General features: G+C 37.2%; 2 protein-coding genes across 2 annotated transcripts; both read right to left on the bottom strand.

Moving 5' to 3' along the window:
- Nucleotides 1–834: 834 nt before the first annotated feature.
- Nucleotides 835–2025, bottom strand: LOC113230001 (piggyBac transposable element-derived protein 4-like). Its single transcript, XM_026463725.1, has one exon. The coding sequence runs from the start codon at nucleotides 1882–1884 to the stop codon at nucleotides 835–837; it is 1050 nt and encodes a 349-aa protein (XP_026319510.1). The 5' UTR covers nucleotides 1885–2025.
- Nucleotides 2026–9362: 7337 nt separating this feature from the next.
- On the bottom strand, nucleotides 9363–10157 carry LOC113229996. Its single transcript, XM_026463712.1, has one exon. It carries the CDS (start codon nucleotides 10155–10157, stop codon nucleotides 9363–9365), a length of 795 nt encoding a protein of 264 aa, XP_026319497.1.
- Between the last annotated feature and the right edge of the window lie 3995 nt (nucleotides 10158–14152).

Genomic DNA, 14152 nt, shown 5'->3' on the forward strand with positions numbered 1-14152 from the left:
GTAGATAGAACAAAAAATTTTTTTTTTCAAATCAGGTCATTCACAAAATCTACATCTTCATATGAGTTTTGGGATGATTCTGAGGGAACAGGTGAAGCATATGGAGCAGTTGTGTAACTTGTCTGATTCTGACTTGTTGAATACCCTGAAGTATATGGTTCTGAGCGATTAGATAAAGAAGGTGGTTCATTGCAGTATCTTGATGAAGGAGCCGAGCCTGTTGTATATCCACTGTAATTGAATTGAGAATTGAATGCCGATGGATTATAATGTTGAGAAAAGTTAGTGCATCCTTCATCGGCTTTGAATATTATGTCCATTATTGCTCGCTGCACGACATTTTTAGTACTTCTGTTATATTGTTGCATCTTGCTGCATATAAAATTTGAAAAGAAAAGGGTTTCAGTGTCAAAATTATTTGGATTATTGTTTCGGGGTTCAGGAGTAGGACTAGAAACAGCACTCTTAACCCGGCGAGGCTGTGGTGGCAAAATGTAACAATGAGTATGTGGTGGGGTTTGACATACCCACTTATTAAATTGGCCATAAATATCATAATATCGATAAATTGAGTTCTAATCTTATGTTTTGTGATATTAATATAGACAATAAACAGCTTTTAAGGAAAAAACTTTAATATTTTAATAATATTTTTTTTATTATTTAGGAAAATAAAAGAAACTGAGTTTTTTTAAACAAAAATAGGCATTACCTTCATAAACCTCTAAAATAAACAAAAACAAAATTTTACTTTAAACAACAACTACTAAATTAAGAAAAAAACATTAGTCTTTGAATTAGAAATAAAAAACTATCATAATACTTTGGAACAGCTTAGGAACTAGGGTCATCATAACAACAATTTTTGCAGGAAAATATTGCATGCTCTATACATATGGCCTTCCCACATGTTGAGCAAGAGTGCTTTGTCTTTCGATCTTTTTTCCTTGGACAATCAGCACATCTCGTATATTGCCCAGTACTATTCTGGAGTGAACGACTTGGTTCTTCATTAATTTGCGAACAGATCCTCTTTCGAATATAGACTGGAATGTTTTTTTGGTCTTTTCGTAATCGTAAATGTTCATACACCAGAGCTAACCCTAGATTACGGATAAACTCTGTTCGCTTTATGTTTTCATTTTTGTTTTCCCGAAAAATAATATTTGCGTTTGAAGCAGCTATGTTTAGTATCCCATGAAAGATGGTCATAGGCCACCGCTTGCTGTTACGCGAAACATCGTAAGTAGCGCAGAGTTCATCGACAACATCTACTCCTGCTTTCGTACCATTATAAAATGTTATAATTTCGGGCTTCTTTTTATCTCCCGTGGTCTCATCAATTCTATCATCATGGTGTAAAGTGGACATAGCTATAACCACTTTATTCTTTTTCGGGGCGTAGGACACTAATGTAATGTCCTTCTGGAAACAGAACAATGAGCTTCCTGGTTCTTTTCCAGTTTTCAATAAAGCGGACGGAATGCATTTTTTGTTCTTTCGAACTGTTCCTGTAGATGTAAGCCTATGGTTAGCCAGTAGATGTAGCATTAATTCGTGACTAGTAAACCAGTTGTCGAATGTCAGGTTGCGGTTGGACTGTGATATGGGCTGAACAAGTCTTTCCACAAGATCAAACGGTTTGTTGCTAACTGCATAAGGTCCACTGGGTTGTTTCCCTGCATAAACTTCTAAATTGAATGTGTAGAAAGATTTTGCATCTACAAGAGCTTGGATTTTTATTCCATACTTAGCAGGTTTGCTCGGAATGTATACGCAAAATCCGCACTTCCCTCTAAAGGCTAACAACATTTCGTCAATGGTCATATATTCATGAGGAATATAAGCTTGCTGGCAGCAATCAACAAATTGGTCGAAAAGCATTCTGATATGAGTTAAGTTATCAGTTTCCTTTCACTCGTCTCTTGTCGATTTATCATCAAAACGTATACAGTTTTGCAGGAGGTAAAATCGTTGTAGGGACATGGTTGTACGAAAAATATCAACACCTGTACCATCCGTTCGCCACAAATCTCTGAGGCTCTGGCGACTAGATCTATTGAGTCCAGCAATATATAGCAAACCAACAAAAGCGTCGAATTCCGAAGCTGTTGTCTCTTTCATATAGTACATTTTTTTTGGATCATTACACTTTGTTTGCCGGTTAATAATTTCTTTATTTGTGTATGTCAAAACAGAAGTTTTCATTTGTTCAGTAAAAAAAATATTCCAGCATTCAACTTCCGTTTTAGCTAACTTTGCAATTCCTTTTACGCCAGGCCGTTCGAAAATTATGTTCTCGCTGCGAGTATGTACATTAGTCCGCGGTGGTTTTATGAGCCGTTTCTGACCAGCTTTGGACTCATAATAAGGAACTTGAACAGAAAACCAACGTCGATTTCTCAAAACTGACAGCGAGATGTCATCGTCAAAATCATTAAAATCTAGTGCAAGTTCACTGACCCCTTGTTCTCGATCACTAATCTCCTGTTCTGTCTCAGATCCTAGGTTATGTTCGCTGTAATGATCAGATTCGGGTTCGGAGCTTGACTCGTCCGAACATTCTTGGAAAACGTCCTCTATCATGGACTCAAGACGCCTTTGATCTCTTTCGAAACTCATTTTCGTTCAAAAACTAAAACAAAAAACAAATAATAAGCTAATAAACCAAAAAAACAATCTTCAATTTTACCGAAATAACCACACACCAACTATGTGGCGGGGTATTACGTACCCGACAGGAGTATGCGCACGTATATCTCAAGCGCCGGTTAGCGCAACACTGCGATCACGCCACTATCCCCTCCCGCAGCTCCTTAGCTCCAGCTATGCGGCGAGACAAACCGTTACAGCAAAAATTTAAAACAAAACGATCGTTGGAGTAATGCGTGGGGTATGTCACACCCCACCACAGCTTCGCCGGGTTAAGCACGCCAAGAGCCTCCGAAAGCATACCCATTTTTTTATTTTCGTCTGATTTCTTTTTTTTTGGGGGCCGGTCCAGATGGTGATATAAATTCTAAACTATTATCATTTTCTGCACTTGTAGATGCTCTCTGTTCCGGTTCATTTGTAATCTGTAATAAAAAATAAACTTATTGTTTCAGCTGCCGAAAACAGAGTCAGAATGGATCCAAATCTCAAACAGATTTGATGAATTGTGGAATTTTCCCCATTGTGCCGGAGCCATGGACGGTAAACATGTCATTATTGAGGCTCCGGTACATAGTGGCACAGAATATCGCAACTACAAATCGAATTTTAGTATAGTGATGTTTGCTTTAGTAGACGCGGAAAATAATTACACATTTCTGGATGTCGGATGTCAAGGCCGAATTTCAGATGGTGGAATTTTTAAGGCAACTGAATTATATAGAAAACTAGAAAATGATTCATTAAGATTGCCTGCATCTGAAGCACTGCAAGGTAGAAACAAAGTAGTACCTTATGTTTTTGTGGGAGACTCTGCCTTCCCTTTACAAAACCATATAATGAAACCCTATCCAGGAGAATACCCCAAGGGATCGCCGCGAAGAATTTTTAATTACCGGTTAAGCAGAGCTCGCAGGATTGTAGAAAATGTATTTGGTATCACCGCATCTGTGTTCAGAGTTTTACGAAAACCTATGCTCCTTCAGCCCGAAACCGTGGAGACTATAGTTCTGGCTATTGCACACTTGCATAATTTTTTGAGAAACACGGATTCATCTAAAAGCTTGTATGCACCCCCTGGATCACTTGACAGCGACCAAAACGGAAGATTATGTGAAGGTAGTTGGCGGAGAGATACTGAAATGTCATCTTTACTTCCATTGAATAATGTACCCAGAAGGGCTGCCTTAACAGCAAAACAAATTAGAGATGAGTTTAATGACTATTTTATGAACGAGGGTACAGTTTCTTGGCAGAATACATATTGTTAAGTTTTTTTTAATAAAGTCGAAGGAAACTAGTTAAATGCGGTTACCTCTGTGTTGCGTCGTTTCCTTGGATTATTTCGATCTCCTAAAAATGCCAGCGCCTCATAAGCAAACCATGTACTTTTTTGCGTTTCATCCGCACCTGTAAAATAAATAACAATAAATACATAACACAACAGTTTTAAATAAAGACAAAAGACAAGGACGGAAGATCATATAATAGAAGTAATAATTCAGGGGTCTAATAACAAAGGCAGAAAAGTCCACAAAACATGATTTGACATAATTTGCTAAAAACGAATAACGTTGTAAACCATCCAGATATGTACTGTAGTGATATGTTCCCATATGTGGAATTGAACTGTTATTAACTTTAACCTATTTTCATAGGCTAATACAAGTCAAATAAATGTAAAACTTAATAAATGTAATGAACTTTGCCATGTTTGTTAGAAAAGCGAGGACTCTGTGTTTTGAGGGTAGAAACTCTTTTGGTATCTCTCGCTTATTTTTTTTCATGGTACCAACACATGTAAGCCCCTTTTTCTTCAAATAATCAATAAGCTCTATTGACGTAAACCAGTTATCGCAGGTTACGTTTCTATTACTTCCAAACAAAGGCTTTGTTAGACGAATCACAGATTGTGTTGGTACTATAAACTTTTTTTCTACGTCTGTCAATCCCTCACCATCTGATCCACGTCCCGTATAAATATAACAATTATAAAAATAACCGTTCTTTGCATCACACAGGCACATCAATTTCAACCCATATTTCGCAGGTTTCATTGGCATGTAAATCATTAGATGCGTGCGCCCTCGAAAAGGTACCAACATCTCATCCACAGTGGCATATTCGCTGACATTATATAACCTCTGGCAATTTTCTACAAATTTTGTAAACACACACGACATTGCTGCGATCTTGTCAGACAGTTTTCGTACTTCACGATCAGCAGGGTTATCAAATCGCAAACAATGCAAAATGAACATAAATCTGTTTTTAGACATGACGCATCTAAATATCTCCCTACCGCTACCATCAGTCGCAAATAGATAATTTACATTTTCGTGGTTGGATTTGAAAACCGCAGTAAAAAATAGAAGACCTATAAATGCATGAAGTTCCACCATATCTAAATTTCGGAGCTCTGGGCGATCTTTATCCAAAAATTTTGCCCGATATAAATTTAACTTTTCATTAGTCCACTTGAGAATCTCTAGTAAAATCTCATCGTCAATATATTTATTCCAAATAGAAAAAGGATCTTTTGGGTCGTTTATTGTTAAATTTGAAAAGTTAGTTCGTCTAATTATATTATGTTGAGAAACTCGAACGACTCTAGATGGTGCTTGACGCGCCCATTTGTAGCGATTTTTTCCATAAAAGAAACGAATCGATCGAATTGATGACAGAGGAACATCGTCATCGGAGGACGTCTGTTTTTCAGAAACATTGTCAACCTGTTCTTCGGGTTCCGACTCACTCTGCGTATCCCAGTTATGCTCATGAAGCTCCGGTATAAAGGTGTCATCAATATCTTCAGCCTCCGAACCGCTAGAGTCTTCACGATCTATCCACGACATCACAGTTTTCTCAAAATCGTCATTCCATGGCACTACTGTTCTCCTATTTTTCGCTATTTGTTGGTTATTATTATTACCGAGCGACCGTTTGCTCCCGGACGACGTACTGGGCTCCATATTGTAAAAATCTTCAAACTACTGCAAAATTAGACGATAACTAAAACGAAACTATTTACAAAAAAAAGTAACGTAAATACTGAGGTAGGGTCTGAGAGGCCCACGAAAAATTTCAAAATTAATTTACGTTTCGTATAGCGCGCGCAAATACGTGTACAGCCGTTGACAGCCTCGACGCAACTAAACTCGAAAGTACTAGAAGGTATGCATGTGTCGTGCGCGGGGGAAGGAAGTAATTCAACAATTTTACTTTCTCAAGGCCCGAGAGGCCCCCACCTCAGTAGTTAAAGGTTAATGCCTGTCATTGGTCTATATATAATGTTTCTGTAGAAAGTCAAATTTCTTATGTTTTGCCACCATGAGCCATAATGTTTCGAAAGTAAAGTAGATACATCCTTAATCTTCTGAGGTTTTAATGGTACACCTAGTGCAATTTCATGCGGCGTAATCATTGAGGCCCTTTTTCCGCGGCGACACACATTGCGAAGGACTCCCAAATCACTTTTATAAAACGATTCGCCTTGTACCATCACATTGCTGGTGTCTGTGCGGCATCGCTTGATTATAATACGTTTGGATTCCATAAATTTGAAATGCCATTGACCTGGAGGCTTCATTACTTGCTCCACAGCCCCTTTCCAATCAAGCACTTTGCAGTCATTAGTACCCATGTGTATCACTGTTCCATGGTTCGCAATAATGTCATGATATTCTTGTGGCTGAATGATTACTTCTCTTCTCTTAATTTCCCGTTCTATATGGCCAAAAACTCTGTCCGATGGCAGGTATGAGTGCCCCGTTATCGGGAAATATACCTCAATATTTTTAATTCCTGGATGTAGAATCAACCATTTACAACACATCCCAATGAGAATGGTGTTTTTGTTCTGGCCTCCGCAGCCATCAGAAATCAATTTAATTAAATGAATGTCAGTTAAATCTGTAGTATTAAGCCGATGGTAGACTGCAGAAGCCACTGTATTGGAGTCTTTCGAATATTCCTCCTCACCCCATACATATGAGAAAACATTTTCTTTAGTTAATTTATGCTTTGAACTGCCTTGCACAATGGTCAAATTGTATATATATAAAACTGTCTACTGTAGTAGGTTGACTGATCGGGTAATTTAGGTAAGGGCTGGTTCTTCTGACAGTCAAAGGAAAGTGTAAGAGTTCTTTAATCTTGCGATTTTAAAACGTCATAAAAGGCTTTTGCCCGTAGGGAATGAACTCTTTTTAATGTTATTAGCTCAGTCTTTTTACCAATATCAGTTTCAACTTTAATTTTTTCTTGAAACTGAAGACATGTGGAGCAGATGTCAGTTTTTGGTGACCCGAACCCAAGATTGAACTCGGTATTAAATACTTTTCGAAAAAGCGATTTTGTCGCAATGGGCTGAATTTCACGGTTTTTGTACATCTCATACAACTTATTTATATTTAATTCTGCGGGTAAATAATGGCGAACAGAGGATGAACCGCGACAGTAATGAGGTTCGGAGGAATTCAAAGATTTTATAAAATCTTTTACTGAATTTCTTTTTTCTACAAACTTGTGGCTCTTATGATCACCGCCACGCTTCTCAGTAGGATATTCTCCAGTTTCAAAATGTTTTCGTATAACAGTTAGTACCCTATGTTTTTTTATATTTAAATAATTTAAGAACACTTTTTGACAGACAAGCTGAGGTTTTTTATTTGCTGGTATGTAAAACTTTGTTGTAAATGTTTTTGGTTGATGTGTATTCGTCCGAGATCTTTTACGTTTTGTTGGAATACTTTTAGTATATTTTAAAATAAGGGCGTCCTGTGATTGTTTTGTCGCAGTTTTGTAAAACGCTGTATGAAATTTCATAATATCATTCATCGTTAAAGAATTGCACTGAAATCCTTTCTTATGCGTGCAAATTATTCGATTGGGTAGCGTGTTTGGTTCATACCTAAAAAGATAAAACAAGTACCATCATTATTTTACAATTCTCAAACAACACCAAATACATAACAAAATCCCGACTGCAACAATAATTAGCAGCCTTCTTGATTGTACAACCCTATCAGAATTAGCCACTAACCTTCGTTTCTTCGCCTTATTTTGCTTCCAGTTTTCGGGATTTGCAACTTTTTTTCGAGCTTTGTTTTTAGGTACAACTTTAGGTCGACACTCCATCTTCACATTAAAACTTATTATATTAGTAGCAGCAGCAGAAACATTAAATTAAACATAAAATAAAAAACTTGTCTGCGCGATTTCGTTGAAAGCGGCCATTCAAACAGATGGCCTCTGATTGGTCGAAATGGACATTGCCAATTTTGTTATGTCAATCCGGGACTTTACCATTTTTGTTCGATAAACATTTCGTTTCTGCTAAAATTTTATTGGATATTGCCGTATTTGTAAGAATTTATCAATGTGACTATGTGAAGATAGTGTTGCTACATTTAATAAAATTAAAACCAGTGTTTGACATAAGATGGGACTTTGCCACCTTTGTTATTAGACCCCTGAATTGTACTAATAGCAAGTAAGTGATAATACCCAAGTAAAAATTAAATTAATAAATAAAAGTATGTAATATGTAAAGCAACAGAAATTTATATTAAAACATACCTTTTCCGGAACTATGACTCTTCTTTACTTTTCCTTTTTCTCTTCGATGTGAAGCAAGCAAACTTATCATTTTGTTCTTGCATTGTTCTATATCTCTTCCCAATGAATGAGCAATATCACTCCAAGCATCGTGTTTCAGATTTTTTTTATAGTAATACGGGTTTTTTGGATCCCAAATAACTGGTTTTTCTTGATACAAACTAATAAGTTCAAGCGATTGTTCGTCACTCCACATCTTGAACGTACACACGACACAACCGTCACGAACGCTGTCCAAACGAGCACTGTGAGCGCCTTTGTGTTCGCGCGAAAAACCGACAGCCGATGGATCAACCGCGAGCGCCACGCGAGCGTTACATGTAATGCTTGTAAACTCTGAGATATAGTCGAAGTCCAAAAATGTAAACAAACAACACCAGCTGTCAAAGTGACATCTCATAGACCATAAACCTTTTTTTCCACGTTCGTTTATTAACAGGTTCCACTGTATTGTGACTAATAAACTATAATTGATTATTACCCTTTTGGGTTGAACAATTTACAAAACTGTTTAGAAACATTTTGTGTCATAAAATAATTTCAATTAAAAAAATACCAGGAAATGAGACAGGTCACGGCCCATGGAAAATTATGCAAAAGAAACTTCTTAGAATATTCTTTATATTGGGAACATAAACTATGTTTTCTATATCAGTGGCTAAAGTGTTAAATATTGACTTTTGTTTTTACTCAGGCAAATTAGGAACAAATAACGTATTTTCATGTATAAACAAAAGCTTATGAGTTTTTGTTCGCTATTATTCAAAAATGTATTATAAGAGAGTACAAAGACAGGACAGATGTTAGTATAATGTTATCTGTAATTGCTATTGTTCTCGCTATTTGACATACAAAGAAAGATTTTAGAAATGAAAAAATAACGGGTCGAAGCTTTTGCGCCACCTACAAGCTTTATACTTTTTCAAATTAGTTTTTTAACATTAAAGGACAAAAACTGTGGCATAGGTACTATTATACATGAAAATACATGATATGCAATAAAGTATTGAGTACCTACATCATCTGATCCTATTTTTTTGCAAATTTAACCTTGATCTTTAACAATAAAAGACCAGAGTATATATTTTTTTTTATTCACTTCCACTCGACGTACTTGAATCAGAATCAGTAACATTAATTATAAAAGTATCCGATACGTCATCGATAAGATGGTCTAGCTGCATCATTTTGTTCTCTTCTTTTATTATGTGCCGAACACAATCACTCCATCTCTGTGGTGTCACCAATTGTAGACCTTCTTCGAACAATTGTCTCACTTCGTTCATTTTGAAGGTCTTATTGTTCCTAGCAACGTGCCCCTTTACTTGCGCCCAAACCAATTCGATGGGATTTAATTCGCAGTGGTAAGGGGGCAGTCGCAGAATGGTGACACCGTGTTCAGCAGCCAACTTTTCCACGGCTAATTGTTGATAATTAGATTTTTCTTTATTGACTATTTCTAATAGTTCAGCTTTGACCATGCTGTCTTCGAATGTAATATTCTTTGATTTCATCCATTCTTGAATATTGCTTTTCCGCCAGGCAGAAGAAGGGGTCTGTTCTAGCTTTCGAGAATGGTAGGGGGCATTATCTAAAACTAAGACCGAGTTCTCTTTCAATCTCGGTAAAATACCCCTTAACCACTCCTCGAAATGCTCGGAATTCATTTCATCGTGGTAATCTTCGGTTTTCTTTTTTGATTCCAAAATCAGCAAACCATCGTCTACAAAACCCTCTTCACTGCCCACGTGTGATATTATTAATCGCTTTCCCTTTCCTACTGGATTTTGTAGCCCTGTTGTGAGCCCTTCGAGGAAGGCTTCTCTTGACGATTTGATCTTCGTATCAACCCATGTCTTAACCGCGTGCCCTGAATTTAGCAGCATTCCTTTTTTCAAATCGTTTCAAACCATATTAGCACAGATTGCTTGTATTAATGATAAATACCAGTTAATTTAACTCTCATCAAATCTTTAGAATTTTATTGATTTATTTTGAATTAGTATTCAGATAATTATCTTTAATAATTCCGGTACAATATACTGACCTTTTTAATTGTCGGGCTCTCGTTTCTATAAAAAAATTCATGTACTTTTCTTCTAATGGCAGAAAAGGTGAATTCATCAAGTTTGTTTAGTATATCGGTCTTCGGCCCACTTTTTTCGGGCGATTTAAATTCTTCTCCAGCTTGATTTTCCATCACTATTCTCCGGACGGTTTTTTTAGATATACCCAGAATCTCAGCTGTTTTGTTGGCACAGTTGCACAAAGACCAATATTCATTTTGTGGCCAGGTATTAAATGTATGCTTGTAGACATTCATTACCATAACCTTCTCGGTTACAGACATTGCAAGGCGTGGTCTTTTTTCGGCGGTCTTAAGAGTGTCTTTTTTTGTTGAAGGACCTGGTTCTGCCTCCATTGTAGTTATGTTTACACGAACGCAAGCAAACACAAACGTAACATAACCGTGGATAATCGAGCTCTTTTTTTCACCGGTGATTTTAATGTGTTTGTATCCTTTTGTTCTTTAATAATTTTGTAAACGGTATTTTCGGACACACCGCATGCACTTGCTGTTTTTATAACTGTGCACTCCACAGTCGCGTTTAAATCGCAACGTTTAAAGAACTTGTAAACATTATAAATTATGCGTCTTTCTCCGCTGTGGATTATTGATCCACTTTTATTTTTTCGAATAGGTGAGGTATTCATTTTCAAATTGCTCGAGTAACACGCTAGATACACAACCGTTTTGTTCGAAGGTCTGACTTCAACTGGTCACTGTGAACTCGACTTAATAATTTCAAGCATTCTAATTGGCTAGGGGGCGTGGCCAGGTCGGCGGTCAACGATGAGTCACTATTTTCTTAACGCGAATGCACTATAATCACCTATTTATTATTTTAATATATTACATTAGGTATGTATTACAGTTCTATTGCTAGTTTATGTACAATTAAATATCATCAGAATCTTCTGCAGTTTTGAATAAGAGTTCCATTTTCTTTTTTTCATAAGCTACATCTAACTCATTTAGCTCTTTTTGGTGTTTCAAATAAAGCTCAAATTTTTTATTGTTATGATCAAATAGTTGTTCTAAAATGACAACTTTCATTTCTTCAAAGGTTTTATGGCTTGTTGGTAATATATGGGATTTACGCTTTGGTAGGTTGGTAGCTGGAAGGTTGGTTTGGCAGCTGGAAGGAGTTGGTTCAGGATTCTGTTTTTCACTTACAGGAATTTGGTGTACAACCATCTCATAGGTGGCTTGAGAAGTAGAATGAATACTCTCGTGATATAAGACTGTCACTTGAGTCGGTGTATTGCTTTCTTCTCTACTAGTTTCAGCGGGAAAAATTCTTTTATCCTTCGGTAGCCACGACAGAGTGAAATTATTTTAGTTAGATATTTTATTTTACAAAGATTTATATGCAGCTATGGTGACAATTAAACAGATTGTAATTGAATTAGAATTTAGATAAGTACACCTTATATACAGGTGTACTTATTGCCTTGGGAGCAAACACCAATACTATCAATGGGAACATTTGGCTGACAGCACGTATATCCGTGTTGCTCATGGGTTCTTCAGGTGGCCCACACCCTGTTCTTTTCCATTGGTTTTGCTGTGTCTGCGCATCTCATGGAATAGCATTGTGCATTGACGCAAAACTTTTTAAGCCTATCGCCTGTGGCCTGGAATATGATGTCTTCAATTATTATTATTAATGATATGTAGGTACCTACCAATACTTGTATTTTGTATCACTTAGGTAAATACGCTACTTACTACGCACATTTCTTGGATAAGGCTAAGCGCGCACTACGAAATTTATTCGTTGCGATGTTTAAAGTGCGAAATAAAATCGCAAACGAAAATAATTTCTACGCGCACTACGATTTATTGTCGCCTGCGAAATAACGGAGACAGTTCTTGTCACCGTGCCATGAAAGACGGGAGTGTACATCGAACATGGGTTTACACAAGGATAAGAAAATAGCCATTATATACTACTTAATTTTACGTAAAAGAATCTTAAAGAAGAAGAAGGTAGCTAAACGTTACTGGGTCCATCCTTTGACAGCATTAAGACCGATTAAAGGATTTTTTTACGTACGGTATAACGATCTTCGTATACATGATAAAAAGTTTTTTGGTTATTTTCGGATGACTATTCAAAGTTTTGATAACCTTCTACATACCGTTGGCCCTTTTCTTCGGTACAGCAACACTTCATGGCGAAATGCAATATCTCCTGAAGAGAGACTGTCGGTGACGCTGAGGTAAGTAAATGAGTAAAACAAAACATTTTTATATCAAGCTATTTTTATTTATTAGTCCAATAATTATACAAAATTATGTTAGAAAATTGTATTCATTTATGTGTGTGAATCATATAATCCCCCTAAGTCGTACAACTCTTCCGATTCCGATGTATTGCAATCCGACAGATCCATTGTAAACTGTTGTAAATAATCAGCGCAAGAACTGGTCGATGGCTGGGGCTCCAATTGTTTTTTTAGGATTATGTTTGATGGCGGCGCAATTATAGTTCTTTGGGGTGTTTCTCTTGTTATTTGTGATCGAGGCTGTTGAGCAGCTTGCGATGGAAGATAGTGAGTTTGTGAAATAGGAGACGATGGTTGAGTATACACTTGCATTGGCGGAGAAACAAAATATCGAGTTTTATTAAGAATGTTCATAATTTCTACTTTAGCGTAATGTTTCTTTCAACATTGGTATTATCATTTCAGAGAAGCTTACATCTTCATCCCATGTTTGGTTCTTATTTTTTAAAATATCTAGTAATTCCTCTTCGCAGTCGGTTTTCTCATCAGTATTAGATTTTTTCCTCAATGTAGTGGCAAGTCTTTGGTTAGCTATAGCGATATCAGCACCTGCATCAGCCTCCGATTGAGTTGAATCATCTTCGAATGTAATATTGCCACTAGATTCGCGTTGAATTGTGGTAGGGATTAAAAAAGATAGTGCGTCGAAATACAAATATTTCTTCTTTTTGCGGGCCGCCTGACCTAATGTTACGAGGGCGAATCAAATATAAACGAGACTTATTTTTTTAAATATTTATTTTGATTTTAAACGCACAAACAATCATAGTTTATTTTTCTACATAATCTCCTGATTTAGAAACACATTTTTCCCAGCGTATAGGTAATTTTTCAATTCCTTCCAGGTAAAAAGAGTCAGGTCGTGTTTGTAGCCAATTGCGCACATATGCTTCAACCTCATTATCGCTGTGGAATTTTTGCCCTCCCAAAGCTTCCTTGAGAGGACCAAAGACATGGAAGTCGCAGGGAGACAGGTCTGGACTGTATGGAGGGTGTTGCAGTGTCTCCCAACCCAGTTGCTCCAATTTTTGTACGGTCAGGGCTGCTGTATGGGGGCGAGCATTGTCATGGAGGAGAATCACTTTTTTCATCGGAAGGTCTCGTCTTTTGCGGCGATATGCAAGTCTGACCTCAGTCAAAAGTTTGCAGTAGTATGCCGCATTAATTGTTTTGCGCTCATGCAAAAAATCAAGGCACAGCAGGCCACGCTGGTCAAAAAAAAACGGTAGCCAAAACCTTGCCAGCCGATAATCGTGACTTGGCTTTCACTGGTGCGGTTTCTCCTTTCTTCCTCCACTCCTTACTCGCTTGTTTCGACTCAGGGGTGTAGTGATGCACCCACGTTTCATTACAGGTGACAATGTGAGAAAGAAATGGGTCTCCTTCTTCCCGAAATCGTGCAAGAAGAGGCTCACACACTTGAAAACGATTCAGTTTCTGGTCAACTGTGAGAAGGCGAGGAACCCACCTGGCACACACCTTGCGATACCCTAGCTCCTCTGAGAGTATAGAGTAAGTGCTCTCATAA

This window comes from Hyposmocoma kahamanoa, unplaced genomic scaffold (assembly GCF_003589595.1).
Source record: "Hyposmocoma kahamanoa isolate Upper Pololo Valley unplaced genomic scaffold, ASM358959v1 100358, whole genome shotgun sequence".
Taxonomy (NCBI): domain Eukaryota; kingdom Metazoa; phylum Arthropoda; class Insecta; order Lepidoptera; family Cosmopterigidae; genus Hyposmocoma; species Hyposmocoma kahamanoa.